Source organism: Phoca vitulina, unplaced genomic scaffold (genome assembly GCF_004348235.1).
Source record: "Phoca vitulina isolate PV1807 unplaced genomic scaffold, GSC_HSeal_1.0 scaffold67, whole genome shotgun sequence".
NCBI lineage: Eukaryota > Metazoa > Chordata > Mammalia > Carnivora > Phocidae > Phoca > Phoca vitulina.
The window spans coordinates 5,222,053-5,242,578 of NW_022589770.1; the positions used below are offsets into that span (position 1 = coordinate 5,222,053).

Sequence of the window (20,526 nt, forward strand, 5' to 3'; positions counted from 1 at the left end):
TTTCCAAGTTTATTGGCTATTGGATTTCTTCTTCAGTGAACTGTATTTTCACACCCTTTATTGAGCTTTTTGGTTGTTTGTCTCTTTCTTATTGTCCTGTAAGAGTTCTTTATTTATTATGGATAGTAATTTTTTGTCTGGTAAAGGTGCCTTAAATATTTTCTCCTAGCCATATGCTTGTTTTGGAAGTTTAAAAATTTCAGGTAGCCAAATCTTTCACTCTCTTCATTATGGTTTCTGGGTTTTTGTCTTAGAAAGATTGTTCCTATTTCCAGATTATAAAAAAATATTCTCGGGGCACCTGGGTGGCTCAGTCGTTAAGCGTCTGCCTCTGGCTCAGGTCATGATCCCAGGGTCCTGGGATCGAGCCCCGCATCGGGCTCCCTGCTTAGCGGGAGGCCTGCTTCTCCCTCTCCCACTCCCCCTGCTTGTGTTCCTTCTCTCCCTGTCTCTCTCTCTGTCAAATAAATAAAATTTTTAAAAAGAATATATTCTCCATACATTTATCTCTCGTGTGTGTGTGCGTGTGTGTATACTTAATCTATATCAAAATTTGTGTATGGGTTTAATTTTATTTTTGTCCCAACAGAAAACCAATAAACTTGGCATCATTTATTAAGTAATTTATTCTTCTTTCTCCAATTGAAAAATGTAACTGAATCATAAAATAAATTTCTATATGTACAGGAATTTGTGTTTGTATTCTTTATTCTCTCTCTCTCTCTCTCTATATATATATAATGTGGCACAGCAACATATATATATATATTCCTGTGCCAATTCCACAGCTTTAATTTGTCCAGGAAAATCCCGTTTTCCTTTAGAACTACTTATCAGGTTTCTTGGCATGATGGATAGGAGCCCAGTCTATGGAGTCAGGCCTGTGTATAAACTATTTATTAGCTCTGAGATGATAATTACACTTCTTTTAGAGCAATGCTATCTGGTTTATATGAGACAATATATTAAAAAGCAAAGCATAATGCTTGGTGTATAAACATGCTAAATATTTTATATATTCTCATAGTGACAGAGATTTGATGTGTTCAATAACAGTTTTGTACCTTATTAATCAGAATAGCCCAGGGGCGCCTGGGTGGCTCAGTCAGTTAAGCATCTGCCTTTGGCTCGGGTCATGATCCCCAGGGTCCTGGGATCGAGTCCTGCATCGGGCTCGCTGCTCAGCAGGGAGTCTGCTTCTCCCTGTCCCTCTGTCTCTAGCTTGTTCTCTCTCAAATAAATAAATAAAACCTTAAAAAAAAAAGAATAGCTATTACATTGACTTAAGTAACTGGTGTGTACATATATATACACATACGGATGAACAAAATTTCTATCTACAGTGATGCTTGAGGTGTAACCAAATGCATTTGTTCATTCCTGGATCCACTCATTTGTTTCTTTATTCTTTCATGTAGTAGTGTTGGTGCAGCTGCCATGTGTAGGCATTGTGCTTTCTTGGTGCTCTGGGTATGCCTCCTGGAACTCAGACACAGAACAAAATAACCATGTACCTAAGTCTGCAAGTGACATACATGGTGGGAGGAGAATTTGTATCTCCATAGCTCTGGTTGGGTTTGGTGAGGGTCATTTTGTCAAATGGCACAGTTTGTTGAATTTACAAAATTTGTCAGAAGCAGTTTTAAAGGTTTTTTTTTAAGGATTTATTCATTTATTAATTTGTGAGAGAGTGAGCAAGAGAAGAGAGCACGAGGTGGGGGGGAAGAGGCAGAGGGAGAAGCAGATTCCCCGTGAGCAGGGAGCCCACGGGGTGGGGGTGGTTAGGAGGGTGGGGGGGCGGGTTTGGCACGGAGCTCGATCCCAGGACCCAGAGATCATGACCTGAGCCGAAGGCAGATGCTTAATCGACTGAGCCACCCAGGTGCCCAGTGTTAAAGGTTTTTTTTTTTTTTAAAGATTTATTTATTTATTTATTTGACAGAGAGAGACACAGCGAGAGAGGGAACACAAGCAGGGGGAGTGGGAGAGGGAGAAACAGGCTTCCTGCTGAGCAGGGAGCCCAATGCGGGGCTTGATCCCAGGACCCTGGGATCATGACCCGAGCTGAAGGCAGATGCTTAACGACTGAGCCACCGAGGCGCCCCAGTGTTAAAGGTTTTAATGACAGTGAATAAAATCACAGATTCTGAAGTTGAACTTTGAATTCAAATCCCAGATCTGTCACTTAGATGCTTTGTGGCCTTGGGCAAGTTATTTAACCTCTCTGTGTCCATGTTCATCATTTGTAAAGTGGAGGTTAATACTAAGCCACTTCAGAGGGTTGTTCAGAAGAACAAATGAGTTAATACATGTAAAAGTGTTTAGAACAGTGCCTGGCACGTATGGAGTGTTGCAGAACTGACACCATTATCATGATACCCTTCTTACGATATCAGCATCCAGATTTTTAACACTTCATATGAAAATTTTTTATATTAGCTTTTTTCCAAATTCTTTTAAAAACCATCTTTATGGAGGTATAATTTGCATGCACTAAAATGCATCCATATTAAATGTACAAGTTAAATTTCATAATTGTGTATACCCATTTAACCACCGCTATAATTGAGATCTTGAACATTTGCCTCAGCCCCAAATGCATCTGCTCCATGGTACCCCTTTGCAGGTATTTCAAATTCTTTTTTAATGCATTAGTTTTTTTTTTTTTTTAGAGATTTTATTTATTTGACAGAGAGAGACACAGCGAGAGAGGGAACACAAGCAGGGGGAGTGGGAGAGGGAGAAACAGGCTTCCCGCTGAGCAGGGAGCCCATGCGGGGCTCGATCCCAGGACCCTGGGATCATGACCTGAGCCGAAGGCAGATGCTTAACGACTGAGCCACCCAGGCGCCCCTTTAATGCATTAGTTTTACCAGATTTTTAGTTTTTGTCTTTTACATGTTTAGAATTTTAAATTCTTAAAATTTTTTTTGATGTATAACATATTCAATACTAATTATATGATCTACTCTACTAATTCCTTCTGGCAGCCTCTCCTTTCTGCTGGTTTTGAGTAAGTTTCCATATTTAATTGCTTCCTCTTTTTTTAAAGATTTTATTTATTTGAGAGAGAGAGCATGTGAGAGAGAGAGAGAGCGCACGAGCAGGAGGGAGGGGTGGAGGGAGAGGGAGAAGCAGACTTCCCACTGAGCAGGGAGCCCAATGCAGGACTTGATCCCAGGACCCTGGGATCATGACCTGAACTGAAGGTAGATGTTTAACCAACTGAGCACCCCAGGCACCCTTCAGTTGCTTCTTGTTAGAAACCAACATGTCAGCATTTCACTTATGATGGGATTGATACAGTTAATATCTTATAAAGTTTATTTCTCTACATTATTCAAATGTGTAGGTAGGCATTTAGCTTCTTGCTAAAAATTTCTTTCTTTTTTTAAAAGATTTTATTTATTTATTTGTCAGATAGAGAGAGAGAGAGAGAGCAAGAGAGCACAAGCAGGGGGAGCGGCAGGCAGAGGGAGAAGCAGGCTCCCCACTGAGCAAGGAGTCCCATGCGGGACTCAGACCTAGGATGCTGGGATCATGACCTGAGCTGAAGGCAGATGCTTAACCGACTGAGCCACCCAGGCCCTGAAGGAGAATTTAGTCTTGAGAGAAATGAATAAGTTGGAGTCTTAGCCTTTTCTCCCTTAGAATGCCCCCAAAGCACAGATTACAGTTTTCAGCATCTCTGCTTTGCTAGTACCTATAACTTTCATGAGGGTAGATACCCTGGGAGGCAAAGTACTGTCTGAGTGGTCCAGTATTTGGACACATAACTTTTCTCTGCAGTATTAACAACAAAAGTAATAATTTAATGAGAGGTGACATTATTGAGTACTTACAGACCAGATACCAAGCTAAACCTTTCATACATCTTGTGTAATTCTTCAACCCCACAAGTTTGGTACTGTTGCTGTTCCCATTTTACAATGATGAATATGAATCTTAGAGACTCGTAAGTAACTTCCGCAAGGACATGCATAGTTAATAAATGATGGAGATGATGGTGGGACTCTACAGCCCCTGTTCTGAGCATTATTTCCCTCTTGAATTTAAAGCTTGAAGGCTGTGGGCTTTTGGTAAATAATCCCTATATTTTATAGATTTTTTCACATCTATTTCTTACTCTATCCTCAAAACATCCAGGGGAATAGGGAAGGAAATTTGATGTTTTATCCATTTGTGTAAGTATAAGTGAACTTTTTTGGTAAAAGGCCAGATAGTATTTTCAGCTTGGTAGATCATTTGATCTCACTTGCAGCCACTAAACTGTGTAGTTGTAAAAGGAAAGCAGCCATAGACAATATGTAAATGATTGAGTGTGGTAGTGTTCCCATAAAACTTTATTTACAAAAATAGGCAACAGGGTGGATTTGGTGCATGGGTTTGCTGTGGTGGACTGATCTCTTTGGGAACACCAGGACATATCAACCAGAGGGAGGTAGAACCAGGATTCTTAGTGCCAAGTGTGCCCTATCCACTCCCCAACTGTCCAAGCGGTAGCACACAGCACCACTCACCAGTGCCTTTAGGAGGGCAAGTCCCAACAATAATAGGGCAAGAACTAATGTTTTGTACTCGGTATTTGTTCTACGTGCTTTTCAGTATGTCCTTTAATCCATGGACAACCTACTGAGATGGGAAACTGAGGCACAGAGAAGGACAGTAGCTCCCCCAAGGTCACAGAGCTAGTGACTGGTGAAACTGGGATTGGAACCCACTTGAGCTCAAGTCTTCCTTCCTTATCTCTCCTGAACTTTGGGTTTTCTCAATCTGAGGTCTCCTTTGAAGCTGTATTCTTCAGGAACTGCCTCTTCTGAGCACTCATATTAAGTGACAAAAATCGGTGGTCTATTTTTAAGGCATTTACTTTGGAGCGAGCTACCAAAGGGAATGCTAACTCTGCCATTTTTCTGTAATGGCTGGAAAATTTGAGGGTCCGGCAAGATGATGCAAGAGGTTTCATTTTGCTCATCCTTAGGCTGCACAGGAGACTTTCAGCTGTAGGAACACTTTATCTATTTATTTATTAAAAGATTTTATTTATTTATTTGACACAGAGAGAGGCAGCGAGAGAGGGAACACAAGCAGGGGGGCAGCAGAGGGAGAGAGAGAAGCAGGCTCCCTGCTGAGCAGAGAGCCCGATGCGGGACTCGATCCCAGGACCCTGGGATCATGACCTGAGCCGAAGGCAGATGCTTAATGACTGAGCCACCCAGGCGCCCCTGTAAGAACACTTTAATGATAACAGAAAAAATTGTTCATTAGTATTTGCTGTGCTAACACGGTGTTAGGTGCATTAAATACGTTATCTTGGTTAAACCTCACAATGCTATAAATTAAGTGGTATTAAAACAGCTGCACAGGTGGAGAAACTGAGGCACAGCTATGGGATATTGGATATTTTAATTAAATCTCTGAGTCTTGGTTTCTAATTTGGAAATAATAATAGAGTCACTATGAAGATTAAATGAGTTAATACATGTTAAGGATTGGCACTCAGTGGTGTTACCTGTTACTATTATTATGATAACATAGTAGTAGTAGTAATAGTAGAGGTGAAAAGCTCACTTTTTATGATTGTGAATTAGAAAAAAGCATCCAAGAGTCCAGTATAGTGTCTGGATGTTGTTAAATGGACTTTGTAATTATTTATTCATAGGAAGAGGCTATAAGCTGTGTTTCTTTTTATTTTAAAATACCTCTACTAGTGATTTCAAAATTTCAAAAGTTTCAAAATTAAATTGTTTAAAATGTTAAAACTCAGCCTATTGGTTCTGTTTGTTGCTGTTTGTTTGTTTTGTGTAAAATTATTCCCTTGCAAAAATGGCACATCCTAGATATTGTTCTGTTTACAATAGATTAAGTAGGGTTGGCACCAGAGGACTGGAGTGCCTGACATGTTAAGTGGTTGGCGAGGTTCATTTTACCACCATAAAAATAGTAGCTGAGGACTATATGCAGGTGAGTAAAATAATTTAGTCATTTATGTTAAACAAATTCAATAATACACAATTGTAAAAAACATTTTGCATATGTCCTCTTTTTTAAAAAAAGAGTTTACTTATTTTAGAGAGAGAGCACGCATGCATGTGCACACCGGTGAGGGGTGTGGCGGGGGGTTGGAGGGGCAGAGGAAGAGGGAGAGGGAGAGTCTCAAGCAGACTCCCTGCTGAGTGCGGAGCCTGAGGTGGGGCTTGATCTCACCAGCCTGAGATCATGAGCTGAAATCAAGAGTCGTATGCTCAGCCCACTGAGCCACCCAGGCGCCCCTGCATATGTACTCTTAATTACACACCAGACATCGCTATGCACATATTACATTTGTTATGTACCTATTCCTCTGTGAGATTATATCCAAAGCCATGTGTACTCTATTATATAATGGTAATTTACAGGATTTGTTCATTGTTAACCTTGACTATACACAATTTTCCTTTTAAATGCTTACCCTAGAGCTTAACCCCTGCCATAGCCGCAACTCAGCTTCATATTTATAATGAAATGCAGAAAGAGAAATTCTTTCCCCCCTTTGTAAAGTTAACAGTTTCTTTTTTCTTTCTTTCTTTCTTTCTTTTTTTTTTTTTTGTACCACGCTCATCTATGTCTTAGGAACTAAAGCAACGCCATGCAAGTCAGCGGTTGTGAGAGTGACATCTGGTGGTTTCTTTTTAATTCTCGTGGTTTCTCTGTGCTTCAGTAGAAGTTCTCGGCAATTCCAGAGAATCATTGTGTGAGCTGCTTTGCTTGATACTTAACACACTAAGTAGCTTCTTCTTTGTTTTTTTTAAGATTTTATTTATTTGTTTGACAGAGAGAGAGAGCGAGAGAGCACAAGCAGGGGGAGCGGCAGGCAGAGGGAGAGGGAGAAGCAGGCTTCCCGCGGAGCAGGGAGCCTGACACGGGCCGATCCCAGGACCCTGGGATCATAACCTGAGCCTAAGGCAGGCGCTTAACTGACTGAGCCACCCAGGTGACCCCACACTAGGTAGCTTTTGAGGATCAAGTTAGTACCACTGATTTGGCTCAAACTCTGAAAAGCCCAGCATTCCTTCTAGATGCAGTCCTTCTAAATGCCAACCTTCCCTGAGGGATTTTATTTTAGCATGTATAATGGACAAACAGCTGCTTTACTGGGGGGGATTTCTGTTTAGTTCGGAGAACTTAGGATTTTGAGTAAGGGATGATACCTGTGCCATCCTCTCTGCCTTACTCATGAGGAGGCTTGAACCCTGAGAGGTTGGGTGTATTGGCCAAAGTTACATTGTTGGTCAAGGTCACTTTGCTCCCCTGTGAGCTGAGGTCCTGGGCTCTGTGCCCGTAAGTTATGTTTATCATGCTGGGTAACGCACTGACATTAAAGGATGTGAGGTGAAGGCATTTTAAGATGGGAGAATTAAAGGCAGTTAACATTTTTGAGCACCTATTTGCTATAAATATTCCCCCATTCAGTTTTTTTGTCTCTCTTCCAAAAGAGGATGCAGAATCTTTAGTGTGAAAGAGTTATCGAGGAAATCCAGTGAGGGATCCCAGGTCTGTCTTTATGAGTCCACTGATTCATCCCATTTCTGAGCACTTAGTATCCTATGGCATTGTATTTATTGATTCTGTTTTGAGTCAGACCTGTTGACATGCATTATCTCACTAGCATCCTTGCAACAATCCAGGGAGGTGGTTGGAATCCCCATTCTATAGGTGGGGAAGTGGAGCATTATAAGGGTGAGAACCCTCCAGAGTCAGGGGTAGAGCTGAGATTCCGACCCAGGCAGGTCTAAATATAACTTCCAGGCCTAAACCATTTTAATGCTTGAGTGAATCATTGAATAAAACCTCACTTGCCAACATGTAATGGTTGCTTAGTAAATATGTGCTCAATTTATTTTTGTGTTCAAAGTAATCCTTTCTATATCCCCAATTTTCACTATCAGATCTGTGATTTTTGGTAAACTTAAAACAGAACTTGTGGGGTAATATTAGAGTACTTTTCTGGCATGAGAGGAACTAGAGAACTATATTAATACTGTACTTGGAGAGTGTGTGAAATTATTTTCAATCTCAAGTGATGAGTGTTTAAAATAAAAACTTTTTTTTAAAGATTTTATTTATTTGCTTGTCAGAGAGAGAGAGAGCGCACAAGCAGGGGGAAGTGGCAGGCAGAGAGAGAAGCAGGCTCCCCGGAGCAAGGAGCCCGATATGGGGCTCGATCTCAGCACCCTGGGATCATGACCTGAGCAGAAGGCAGCTGCTTAACTGACTTAGCCACCTTCTAAGGCACAATTTTTTTTTCTTCTGGCAGCTGACTTACTATTTGTATTATTAGAATTTAAAAAAACTCTATTTTTTAAAAAAAGTTTATTTATTGGGGCGCCTGGGTGGCTCAGTCGTTAAGCGTCTGCCTTCGGCTCAGGTCATGATCCCAGGGTCCTGGGATCGAGCCCCACATCAGGCTCCCTGCTCGGCGGGAAGCCTGCTTCTCCCTCTCCCTCTCCCCCTGCTTGTGTTCCCTCTCTCTCGCTCTCTCTCTGTCAAATAAATAAGATCTTTAATAAACAAAAACAAACAAACAAACAAAAAAGTTTATTTAAGTAATCTCTACACCCAGCATGGGGCTCAAACTTAAGACCCTGAGATCAAGACTTGCATGCTCTTCCAACTGAGCCAGCCAGGTGCCCCTAAAAAACTCTTTTTGAATAATGTTTGAAAACCTCCAGTTTTTTACTTTGTGTATCCCCTCAAAATCAGGTTTTACAAGCCTTCTGGGCAGATTCAGAAGGTAGACTATCATGTTTTTTTCTTTTTTATCTGCTACGTTTGAGAATTATGTTCGTAGTCTGATCTTTTTAAACCTTGAGAGGGTCACGTTTTGTTCACTACAAAGGCCAAGTGGGAACTCGGAATGTGAGTGTGTCTAGTGTATGGGCCCCAGTTCCTTTCCTTCCCTTTGATTAAGAGCCCTGTGGGTCAGTTAAGTTTTCACAGACAACTTGCTTTGATGTTAATCCTCTAATAGGAGTGTGAGTGGTGTTTGCACCCTTCCTACCCAGTAATGGGGATGCTGAAGCTGGGCTCTATATTTGGCTTCAGTGGGTTTCAGGGCCTCCCTCATACAATATGAAATATAAAAAAAATGTAGCGTTGCATGTAAGACACAGCTGGTGGTAACCCTTCGGATGCAGGTAGGGAGTTTATATGCTCCACGAGGCCATGGGCTCCTTCTTGAGCTTGATAAAAAGATTACAGAGAAATGGATGGCAGGTGTGAGCATAATGACTCCGGAGAGGTGAGCTCCGGGTGCATATATTTTTTAAAAAGTTCTTTGCCCAGTCTTTCTTCTGAAAGTCACTTCATGAGGGGCACCTGGGTGGCTCAGATGGTTAAGCGACTGCCTTCGGCTCAGGTCATGATCCTGGAGTCGCGGGATCAAGTCCCGCATCGGGCTCCCTGCTCAGCGGGGAGTCTGCTTCTCCCTCTGACCCTCCCCCCTCTCATGCTCTCTCTCTCTGTCTCAATCTCTCTCTCAAATAAATAAAATCTTAAAAAAAAAAATAAAAGTCACTTCATGGACATACAATAAAGATGTCTTTTAAATGAATTAACCCTGGTTTAGAAAAATCAATACTTTGTTGACGTTATAGTGGGGAATGATGTCACTTAAGTTTATATATTTCTCTCTTAACTAGCAATGTGCCCCTTCTTCTTATGTGTGAAAAGATTTACATCTAATATCTGAAAGATCCTCCTGGTATGTCACTGTGATAAACTATAACAGCTGATGTCAGTCTGGTTTCCCATTTTGAACATCTTTTTTAAAATTAAGTTACATTTTATTTTAATTCCATTACAGTTAACATACAGTGTTATATTAGGTGCACAATATAGGTGTACAATATAGTGGTTCAGCAACCATTTTGAACGTCTTGGTTCACCAGGGGTGAATGTCATGCAGAGGAATGTTTGCAGTCCTTAGGACCCCAACACCCATGGCTGTTAATCCCCACCCTAGTCCCCGGAGAGGTTTGGGCATCCTCTTCATGCCTCATGTCCTGGGAATGGTCCAGACGTGCCCCAGAGCCAGGGGTAGAATCTGTGACTTGTCAGGGTTCTTGGCAGCACTAGGGTTCTTTTAGTCCATGGTACCAAACATACAGCTTCATTGATCAATAGAATGGAATGTTGGGTGAAAGCTCCAGGGAGGAGGGTCTGGGACTATGGGGTGGGGGTCTTGCACTGAGGAGGAAGGTGTCTACAGAGCCCCATCAAACCTTGTCATCCTAAAGAACAACAGTTCAATGAGAACATGGTAGCATCAGCTCCCAGACCCAGGAAGTCATCCATATGAGAGAGGGAAAAATGGAGGCGGAGGCAGAGGAGGAGGAGGAAGTAGAGGAGGAGGTAAGGGAGAAAGGAAGAGGCCTAGGGAAGTGATTCAGCCTTTTGGATTTGTGGTAGCTAGCTTTAATTTTCATCATGTTTCTTCCTACTTTTTTTTGGAGTAACATTTGCCACATAGTCCTTTTCATATTGCAAAATAAAATTCAGATGGAGAGGCTTGAAAAGTTGTAAATCCATTGGGTCTCTTTGGAAGTTAATACAGAGTATTCATTCATTCATTCATTCATGAGAGAGTGTGCTTGTGCCTGTGTGGGGGGTGGAGGAGGGGCAGAGGGAGAGGGAGAGAGAGAATCCCAAGCAGTCTCCACGCTCAGTGCGGAGCCAAGGTGGGCCTCGATCTCATGACCCTGAGATCATGACCTGAGCTGCAATCAAGAGTCGGACACTTAACCAACTGAGCCACCCAGGTTCCTCAATACAGAGTATTTAAATTACTACTGGTAATAGCATATTTGTCATTTTTATTCTTTGCCGTGCCCCACTAGGGATTAACAGAATGTAAACCTTTTCATCAGTGGTATCTTAAGATTCTTAGATATTTGTTAAGAACTTAGGGTCACTTAAATGCACCTGCATGCATTTGTGCCACTCAGAATATGACAGATGTAACAAATTAAGATGAAAATTGCTTAAAAAGCCATATAGTTGATGCAGCACCCCCATCCCCCTTCCTCACTTCTGTGTCTCTTCCCATAACCAGGTCCTCTATCCATCTGGGGGCGGGGGGAGGTTTCAGGCTCCCCACCCAGCAGGAGCAGGCCCTGGAGTGCCAGCCTTGCATCCAGAAGCTCCTCCAGGGACTCTTTCACATACAGGGTTAGCCCATTTGCTAAATTGCAAAATAAAACCGCTCAAGGTAAGGACCTTTCCTCTTAAGACAAGGGTACTCAGCCAGCCAGTCAGCAACGATTATTTACTGCGTCTGTGAAGTGCAAAATACTATGCTGGGTTATAAAGTGGGTTCAAAAGGTGTACGATGGCCCTTGACTCCAGCCACGGAGTCAAGATAGGCTCTGGAAGAAGGTACCATTTTGAGGCAATGCATGATTAGGAGCCAGGTGTGGCTCAAATAAGCATTTGTTACACTATGCCCAAGGGTAGTCGCTCCTCAGGGTTGGCCCAGCGTGGGAATGGGGGAGGCAAATGCAGCAGCCTTCCAGGAAGAAACTAAACACAGGGGCTTTCCTATGAGCATGTCATATTTGTCAGCGGCATGATCTTTCCTCTCTTACTGTCTTTCAACTGGAAGGACTCTGGGTGCTTCTCTGATCGTATGTGTTTCAACTGGAGTTCACATGTTGAGCCTACCCAGGCCTGGGACGTTTAAGGGAAACAGCTTGCGGTGATCACTGGGCAAATAAAAACCAGCAGTGGAGAAGCACTGGGACGTTGGTGGTGAGTGGAGAAGCAAAGAGGCCATAGGTAGAGAAATCTAGTTATGCTCTGTGGACGATATATGCGGGTGTACGTAGTGCTGGGTGGGAGGCTGTTGACTAGCAGTCAGATCTAATGCCAGATCTAAGGGTCTTGATGGGAATCCACAGAGGAAGGGAGCTCCTGAGGCAGCGGCAGCAGAGGGATAGAATTTGAGCTGGGTGTCGAAACCTAGAGAAACAGAAGGAAAAGGAAGCCATTGGCCCCTGAGTATAAGCTGTGGGAGGTCTGAACAGAGGTCTCTGACTTCTGGTGTTTCTTCCCCCGGCAGAGTCCACATCAATTTTCACACAGATCTGGGAAACCATCGTATTTGCAGGTACCTAGGGAGAGAGTGTGTTGTTGCTGTTAATGTATAATTTCCACAAATTACAAATATAATTCCCATAAAGATACAAAATGAACATGTCAAAGTTTTATTTGACCCATCAGTGGAGGAAACCAGTGAGATGGTAAACTGATTCAAAGAGTATTTGAGGAACTGGGTATTTATAGGCTTAAAAAACAAGGATAGATTAAGATTGCTAGGTCATACGTACAACTGGGTAATGCCCTACAGGGTAATAAAACTGTAGTCTTTAAGGTTTTCCTGCCATGCAGAAATCTAGAAGGTAACATGTAACCTCACAGTGTCTGCGTTCTAATCAGATAGTAAATAGTCAAGTCAAACACAAGGATATTCTCCTAGAGAATGAGAGAATTGCTGGGAGGAATTGTTCAACAATGCTGCGGTATGACCATGAGAAGACACTGTCCCCTCCTCTCGCCCCCTCCCCCCACCGCTCCTGCCCAGCTGCCTGAGTTCCAGGTTGTGCATAGTTTGGACATTAAAAAAAATAACTGGGAGTTGAAGATCTGAGATCGAATCCCAGTTCCTTCCCTTACCAGCTGTGTAGTATGGGTCAGGTAATTACCTATGATTTACCTGGATTTACTTGCTATGAATGGGGAGGAACAAGTGAGATAACTTTTGTAAAATTCCTGGCACGTGATAGGCACTCGATCAATCTTAGTTCTTCTCTTTACCTTTCTTTTTTTTATATATATGTAAAATTTTATTTATTTATTATATATAGAGAGGGACAGTGCCTGTGAGCAAGGGGAGGGGGCAAAGGAGAGGGAGGGGGGAAGAATCTCAAGCAGACTCCTCAATGAATGGGAGCCTGGCGCTGGGCTGGATCCTGTGACCTTGAGATCACAACCTGAGCCAAAACCAAGAGCCAGATGCTCAATGGAGCCACCTAGGAGCCCCACCTTTCCTCTTTTTAAATGAAAAACATTTTTCACCTTTTGGCTGGCCTTCATAGATGAAGTTCTCTCTCTCTCTCTCTCTCTCTGTCCCTCTCTTTCTCATCTCTAGTTTATTAGAATAATATCCTAGAACTCTGGTAGATTTTCTCCATTCCTTTTTTTTTTTTTTTAGATTTTATTTATTTATTTGAGACAGAGACAGAGAGAGAGAGCACAAGCAGGGGGTAGTTAGCAGAGGGAGAGGGAGAAGCAGACTCCCTGCCGAGCAGGAAGTTCGGTGCAGGGCATGATCCCAGGACTCAGATCATGACCTGAGCCAAAGGCAGCTGCTTAACTGACTGAGCCACCGAGGTGCCCCTCAATTGGTCATTTTTAATAGTGGCCGGAGAAGCATCTTTTTACTCTTGGCTTAGCTTCTTTTGCTTCAGGACTAGCTCATTTCTTTTCTACTAGTTGGTTTATGAGCTTCTGCTTTTGCTGCGGGAGAGTGCGATTAAGATTGAATTGCCCTTGAGTATACCTACCTCCCAATGTAGTAGATGAATGGGTCAGGGATCCTAAAGTCTGAACTTCTTTTTTTTTTTAATAAAAAACATTTTTTTAAGGTTTTTTTTTTTTTTTTTTAAGATTTTATTTATTTATTTGACACAGAGAGAAAGAGAGAGAGAGCACAAGCAGGGGGAGCAGCAGGGAGAGGGAGAAGCAGGCTCCTACTGAGCGGAGAGCCTGACGTGGGGCTCGATTCCAGGACCCTGGGATCATGACCTGAGCTGAAGAGAGACACTTAACCGACTGAGCCACCCAGGAGTCCCTTGAAGTCTGAACTTCTGCCACTACTTACCGTGTTGTTTCTTCTTAGTGTTTATACACTTTTTTTCTTTCCTGCCTAAATGTAGAGCTCGATGTAGTCTAAACATTGTTTAGTATCAATTGTCACACAAGGGAAAAGTTCTATAACCCTCTTTCCTCATTTCTGCATCATAGCTGGAAATGAGATGATGTAATCAGTGCCTTGATAGCCTGAGCTCAATTTACTCATTCATTAGGCAACATGTATTTATTGACCAACTACTCTGCCAAGCCTTGGTGATTTTTCTGTAGACATAATAAGTAAGAATCTGCTCTGATGGAGACAGACTGTAACCGAGTAAGTAAACAAGATGATTACAGATTTTGATAAATTTTATAAATGAAATAAATCAGATGATGAGAAACTTTAAGCTGCTATTCTTAGTAATTTTAATTGAGGTTATTAGAGACATTCTCTTTCTGAGTTGGAAATAGAAGGATGAGAATGGGTCAGCCACAGGAAGAGTTGAGTGGAGAGCATTCTAGGAAGGAGAGCATGATGAAGAGAGGTGTGGAATGAGTTTGGCTTGTTCAAGGAACAGAAAGAGAGACTTGCACACGAAATGGGGTGAGCCAGGGTGCAGGTCGGTGGAGAGGTGGTCAGAGGGTGGTAGAGCCATCTAGGGCTCTGTAGATCATGGGAAGGAGTTCGGGTTTTTTTTAAGTGCAATGGAAAGCTCATAAAGAGGCCTAGGACAGTGAAATGGTACCAGCTTATGAAAAGAAGAGAAAGAAAAGAATACAGCTATGTGAAAACTCGGATGGAGGGTGTCAAGCGTGGGAGTGGGGAGACCAGTGAGTTCCTTGTGCTTGGGTATGGTGGTGGTGGCACAGATGTAGGGAGAAAGATGCTTTGAAGATTGGACTAGGTTATGGAGAGTCCCAAATATCTGAATGAGAGTGTGCATTTGATTTTTGCAGCTATGAGGGAGCTTTGTGTGTAGGTAAGTTTGTGAGTGGATGTATATTTGCAAGTGTGTGTGTGTGTGTGACTGTGAGTTTGAGTGGGTGTTAGTGTGTATCAGTGTGAGGTGTGTGTGTGTTTGTAAGTGCGTATGAGTGTGTGTGTGTGCGCACTTGAGTTTTTTCCTGCTGTAGCTTTTGAATGGGCAGGCCAGTGGCATGAAGGAAAGGGCTGCCTTTGTGGTAAAGATTAACTGGGACAAAGTTGGTGGCAGGAAGACTAGCCAGGACGTTAGTAGAGCTGGATGTGAAAGGAAGGGCTAGAGGATGCTAACTTGGCCATGGAGTAAGAGAAGACTAAATTGGGCAAATCCAGTTGTTGTTTTATTCTGTATCTGGATGAATGAGACTGAGAAGTGAAAAATAATTCCATTAAGGAAATCACACTCTTCAAATTAGCCCAGTGTGATTGCTAGTTTTATCTGTCTTAATTATTTAAAAAAAATTAAACATCACTAAAATTCATTTGCTTGATTTCTCTGGAAGACAGCCCGTTAGTAAAAGTTGAGTGAATCTACTGCATCCCACCCAGATTGTCCCCTAACCCTCGCTCCTGCACTTATGTACATACTCATTTTCTCTACATTTGCAGTTCTTAATTCTTGAGAAACTCATTGTATTTTTTGTTCCCCTCTAGGACATCTTTGAAGATGCAATGGAAACCATCTCTATGTGAGTAGTAACATAATAAAATATAGTAAAGAAAAATTGCTGGTTCTCTTATATAAAATGTGTAAATATTTCTTCCTTACTTTTTGAGAGTTGTGACTACTGCCAAAAAGAAATCAGTTCTGTAATTCAAGAGTTAGGATGTGATAATGCTTAAGAAAGAATCTATCTAACGTTACTAGCAAATATATTTTTGAGTATTATTTCTTGTAACCTTAATTCAACTAAAAAGAAGAAATGTTTTCCAACAAATTTAATTTTATTTGTTTATACCCAACCCTATGACATCTTGTTCATGTGTTTTTACATGAGTAACCTCATATTGTGGAATTTCACTTTTGGTGTGCACTTAATTTTATTACAAGCATATCCTGTAAGTCTGCATAGTTTTTGTACTGATTTTACATGATACCCTATTAGATCAAGTGGAACACCACAATTATCCATTTCTCCTTTGTTAGACATTTAGGTTGTTAACCAGTTTAAAAACTTAAAACTAAGTAATGAGTATTTTCATGTATATAGCTTTGTCATGTTTTTTAATTATCTCCAAAGATTAACTTCATGGATGTAGGATTACTGGACTAAAAGGGATGGAGATTTTTATTGCTCTTTATACAATATTAAAAAAAAAAAAAAAGATTTATTTATTTATTTTAGAGAGAGCCCGAGTGGGAGGGGCAGAGGGAGAGGGAGAGAGAATCCAAAGCAGACCCTGCGCTGAGTGCAGAGCCTGATGGGGTTTCGATCCCACTTGTAGATGGCTGCCATCTCTTAGGTCTTCACATGACAGACAGACAGACAGACAAACAGAGGCCTCTTCATACAAAGGCACTAATCCCATCATGGGAGTCCCATTCTCAGGATGTCATCTAAACCCAATTTTCTCCCAAAGGCTTCATCTCCAAACACCATCACAGTGGAGGTTAGGGCCTCAACACATGAATTCTGGGGGACACAATTCAGTCCGTAACACTTTCAAAAGAGTTTTATCGGTTTATGTGGTTACCAATACTGTGTAAGTGAAGTGGTTTAAAATGTAGAATCACGGTGCGCCCGGGTGGCTCAGTTGATTGAGCGTCTGACTCTTAGTTTCTACTCAGGTCTTGATCTCAGGGCTGTGATATCGAGTCCCACATCGGGCTGCACGCTCAACAAGGAGACTACTTGAGATTCTTTCTCTCCCTCCCCCTCTGCCCCTCCCCCTGCTCACACTTGCTTTCTTTCTCTTTCTCTCTCAAATAAGTAAACAAATCTTTAAAGAAAATAAAATTTAGCATCACCACTGGGTGCTATTTGAAACGGTTTTGCTACTCAAGTAATAACTAATTGCTTAAGTTTTTAAAATTTTTCTTTATTACCATTCTTTACCACATTGTAGTTCCTTTTATATAAGTTCTAGTCTTACATGCTTAACTTTTTCTCACTGTCTCTCTTACATACTTATGAACTTTAAAACTTTAATCTTTTGTTATATTTGCTTCAGATATTTTCCCTAATTGCTATTTTTCTTTATGTTAGTTACACATTTTTACGCTGTCCAAAAATTTTAATGTTTATATTGTTGAATGTTTGTTTATGTGAAAAAGAAAAGGTTGTGATTAGGACTAAAAAAAGTAAGCTCTTTATTTTGGAACAGTTTTAGATTTATAAAATTATCGTGAAGATAGTACAGAGAGTATTTGGAAATGGACTTGAATTAGTCATAAATGGATATTGCAAATTCTAGGGCAACCACCAATATAACTGATATGTAAGAAGGAGAGAAAATGAAATTATATAAAATACTCAATTAAAATTACAGAAGGCAGAAGGCAGACCAAAATAGGAACAAAGAACAAGGGCAAAAAATAGAAAACAGTAATAAATATGGTAGATGCTAATCCAGCCATATTAATAATCACTTTGAGTATCAGTGGTCTATACGTATCAATTAAGACAGAGATTGTCAGCATGGGTCAAAAACATGACCCAACTACTTGTTGTCTATGAGAAACGCACTTTAAATATAAAGACACATATAGATTAAAAGTAAATGGATGGAGAAAAATATACCATGCCAACTTTAATGAAAAGAAAGCAGGAGTAGCTATTAATTTCAGACAGAACAGACTTCAACGTAAGGAAAGTTATCAGAGATAAAGAAGGGTATTACATAATGATAGAAGGATCAATTCTCCAGGAAGACATGACAGTTCTAATGTGTATGAGTCTAACAACAGAACATCAGAGTACATGAGGCAAAAACTAATAGATGACTCTGCTACCATAGTGGATGACTTCAACGCCCTTCTCAGAAATGGACAGATCCAGTTGGCAGAAATCAGTAAGGGCATAGTTGTACTAAGAACGAAAACTACCCAAACGAAAACCCCTGAACTTAACGTAACTGGATTTAATTTAGATCCCTATCTCCTGCCAACCCTAAAATTGCTAGCCTACTATTCCAACACCATTTGCTGTTTGTGAAAGAAAGAAAATTTATGTATGATGCTTCCTTTATCAAATAACAAATTCATTAAAATAATGGTGTTCTGTTTCTGGGCTTTCTGTTGTGTTCATTTCATCTGTGTGTCTGTGTCTGCATAAAAATTGCTCTTTGTTCAACTGTTTTAGGTGTTTCAATGTTAGTATGACTGGTTCTTAAAAGAACAGTGTCCCAACAATGACCCCTGTGATGGTGATGCTTTTGAACACACTATCTAGCATTTTATTTTCCATTCATTGCCTCTTTCAGCCTCTCTTGGGCTGTGTACATCCACCAGCATTTTCTTTTCTTCCTTTAATTTTTACTTCCCTGTCCTGCTCAGGTTAGCAAACCCAAAGTTTTACCCGTTCTAGAATTTATCTTGCTCTTTTAGATTTCTGGTGTGCATTATTTCTTGTGTCCCTGAAAACAGTTTCTTAAACAGTTTGTTTCCTTTTTAATGTTGCCAAAATGTCCTTGGGACATGTTCTTGTATGTAGCAACACATTATAGTAATATATCACCAGATATATTATGGTAATACATCACCTAAGAGAGAACCTCACCTTTTTGAAATAGAGTCCAAAGCCAGAATGGGTGGCCAAAGTAGATATTAGAGTTCATGCTCTAAAAATCTTGCCCTCTACCTGTAGTGGTGGGCTCCATCCAGAGTCTGTTTACAATTAATTTTGACCTGACTCTAATAAACTTTGCTTTTTGACATAATTTTGCTAGAGTTCTGGAAGGTATGGTGAGGGGGTAGCTTTAGAGGTCAGTTTGCTGATGGTGATAAAAAATGACAGTAAAAGAAGAAAGAAAATGTGACATACGGTCACAGCACTCCAAAGCATAGCCTCAGGGTTTTACTTTGCTTAGGTGGACACAACCAGATGCACCTTTCTAGAGAGACCAGCCCTCGGATTTGACAGGTTAACTTGCGATTCATGCCCAGTGTCCCATTTACTGGCTGGGAGGCATGGAATTAATTTCTCGGAGTCTCAGTTTCCTCATCCTTGCATAGATTTATGGGAAGATAAAATGAAATTTAATTTAAATGTGGTAATGGAGTAAAGCACATAGTAGGTGCTCAGTAAATATTGGTACCTTCCTATTCTCCCCACCCCCCAACCCCGATTGCTGTTCAGTCTCCAATGAGACAATCATGTTCATAATTCTGTCTCTGAGACGTTGGAAAAAGGTTAAATTATATCTAATATATTCCATTTAAGAAGGTAGAGACTTGTGTCATGTATATTAAGGAAATTTTAGAATGACCAGAAATGTTTTATTTTTTTTATTTTTTTTATTTTTTTTTTAAAGATTTTATTTATTTATTTGAGAGAGAGAGAATGAGAGACAGAGAGCATGAGAGGGAGGAGGGTCAGAGGGAGAAGCAGACTCCCTGCCGAGCAGGGAGCCCGATGCGGGACTCGATCCCGGGACTCCAGGATCGTGACCTGAGCCGAAGGCAGTCGCCCAACCAACTGAGCCACCCAGGCGCCCAACCAGAAATGTTTTAAAATGACATTTTGAAAGTTAGTAGGATATATACTTCATTCACAGGAGACCTCACTTGGATGTTTCCTTTTATTTCCTCAACACAGAGTGTGGGTTTCTGTACTTAAGTCTCCTGTGTTACCCTTTTTGAAATTAAAAATACTGCAGAAGTAATCAATTATTCAGTCTTTTCCCTTTTACAAATTATTTTCCCTGTGATTACAAATACATGTTAATTGTCAACAATTCTTTAGTTATTTTTTTGTGTGAACTTTTAGTGTGTCCTTATTTCAGTTTGTCAATATTTTTCTCTTGTTTCCTCTTAAATTTGTGATGCTGTGACATTCCTTTCGTGACTCATTAGCTGCTAAGCTCAGAAGAGCCTTTTTCCTCATGCTGATTGAACCACACATTTTGGTTTTATGTCTCTAGTGCCGGTAGTGATGCTTCAGCTTCTCTGTAGCAAGATATGGTCCCCATGCCAACCTGATGATTAATTTATTCCTGTGAATATTTTTGCCTGAATTTCTAATGAAAAGATGCAAGCTAACAGATGAGGGAGGCCTTAAATTGTTTCCACAAAAGAAAACTATTTTCTATTCTCTTTTTCTGCTTAATGGATTTACCACCACAAACATAGATTTTCCTACTTCTGAATCTTTGTGGTAACCACTTGTTATTTTAACTGACTATTTTGGGAAGTTGCTAGGTTTGCAAACTGCTAGATCATACAAACATCTCCGCCATTTAGAACTGAAGGGAAAAAAAGAGACTTTTTTTTTAACGGTTAGTGGCACATTGAACGGGTCCTTCATAAAAATTAAAATTGTTTGGGAACTTTCTGACCTGCTCGGCATAAGGAGATGACCTCTTTGGGAGGGATTCTAAATTAGACCCGTGTTAACGATCTATAGAAATTTGCCAGAGGATTAGCGGTGCTTTAGTGTCTCGCTTCCTGATTTAACAATTCCCTGCTGGCGTTACTTCTTGGTTCTCTGATGACC

The 20,526-nt window shown here is 40.9% G+C and overlaps 1 protein-coding gene across 1 annotated transcript in view; it reads left to right on the forward strand.

The window, feature by feature from the left end:
• The window catches only part of TTC39B (tetratricopeptide repeat domain 39B), a 119,816-nt gene that overhangs the window by 19,454 nt on the left and 79,836 nt on the right, over positions 1-20,526 (forward strand). Inside the window, exon 2 of the mRNA XM_032392274.1 lies at positions 15,527-15,561. Within this exon, the coding sequence (XP_032248165.1) occupies positions 15,527-15,561 (35 nt within the window). The remainder of the gene's footprint in view (positions 1-15,526; positions 15,562-20,526) is intronic.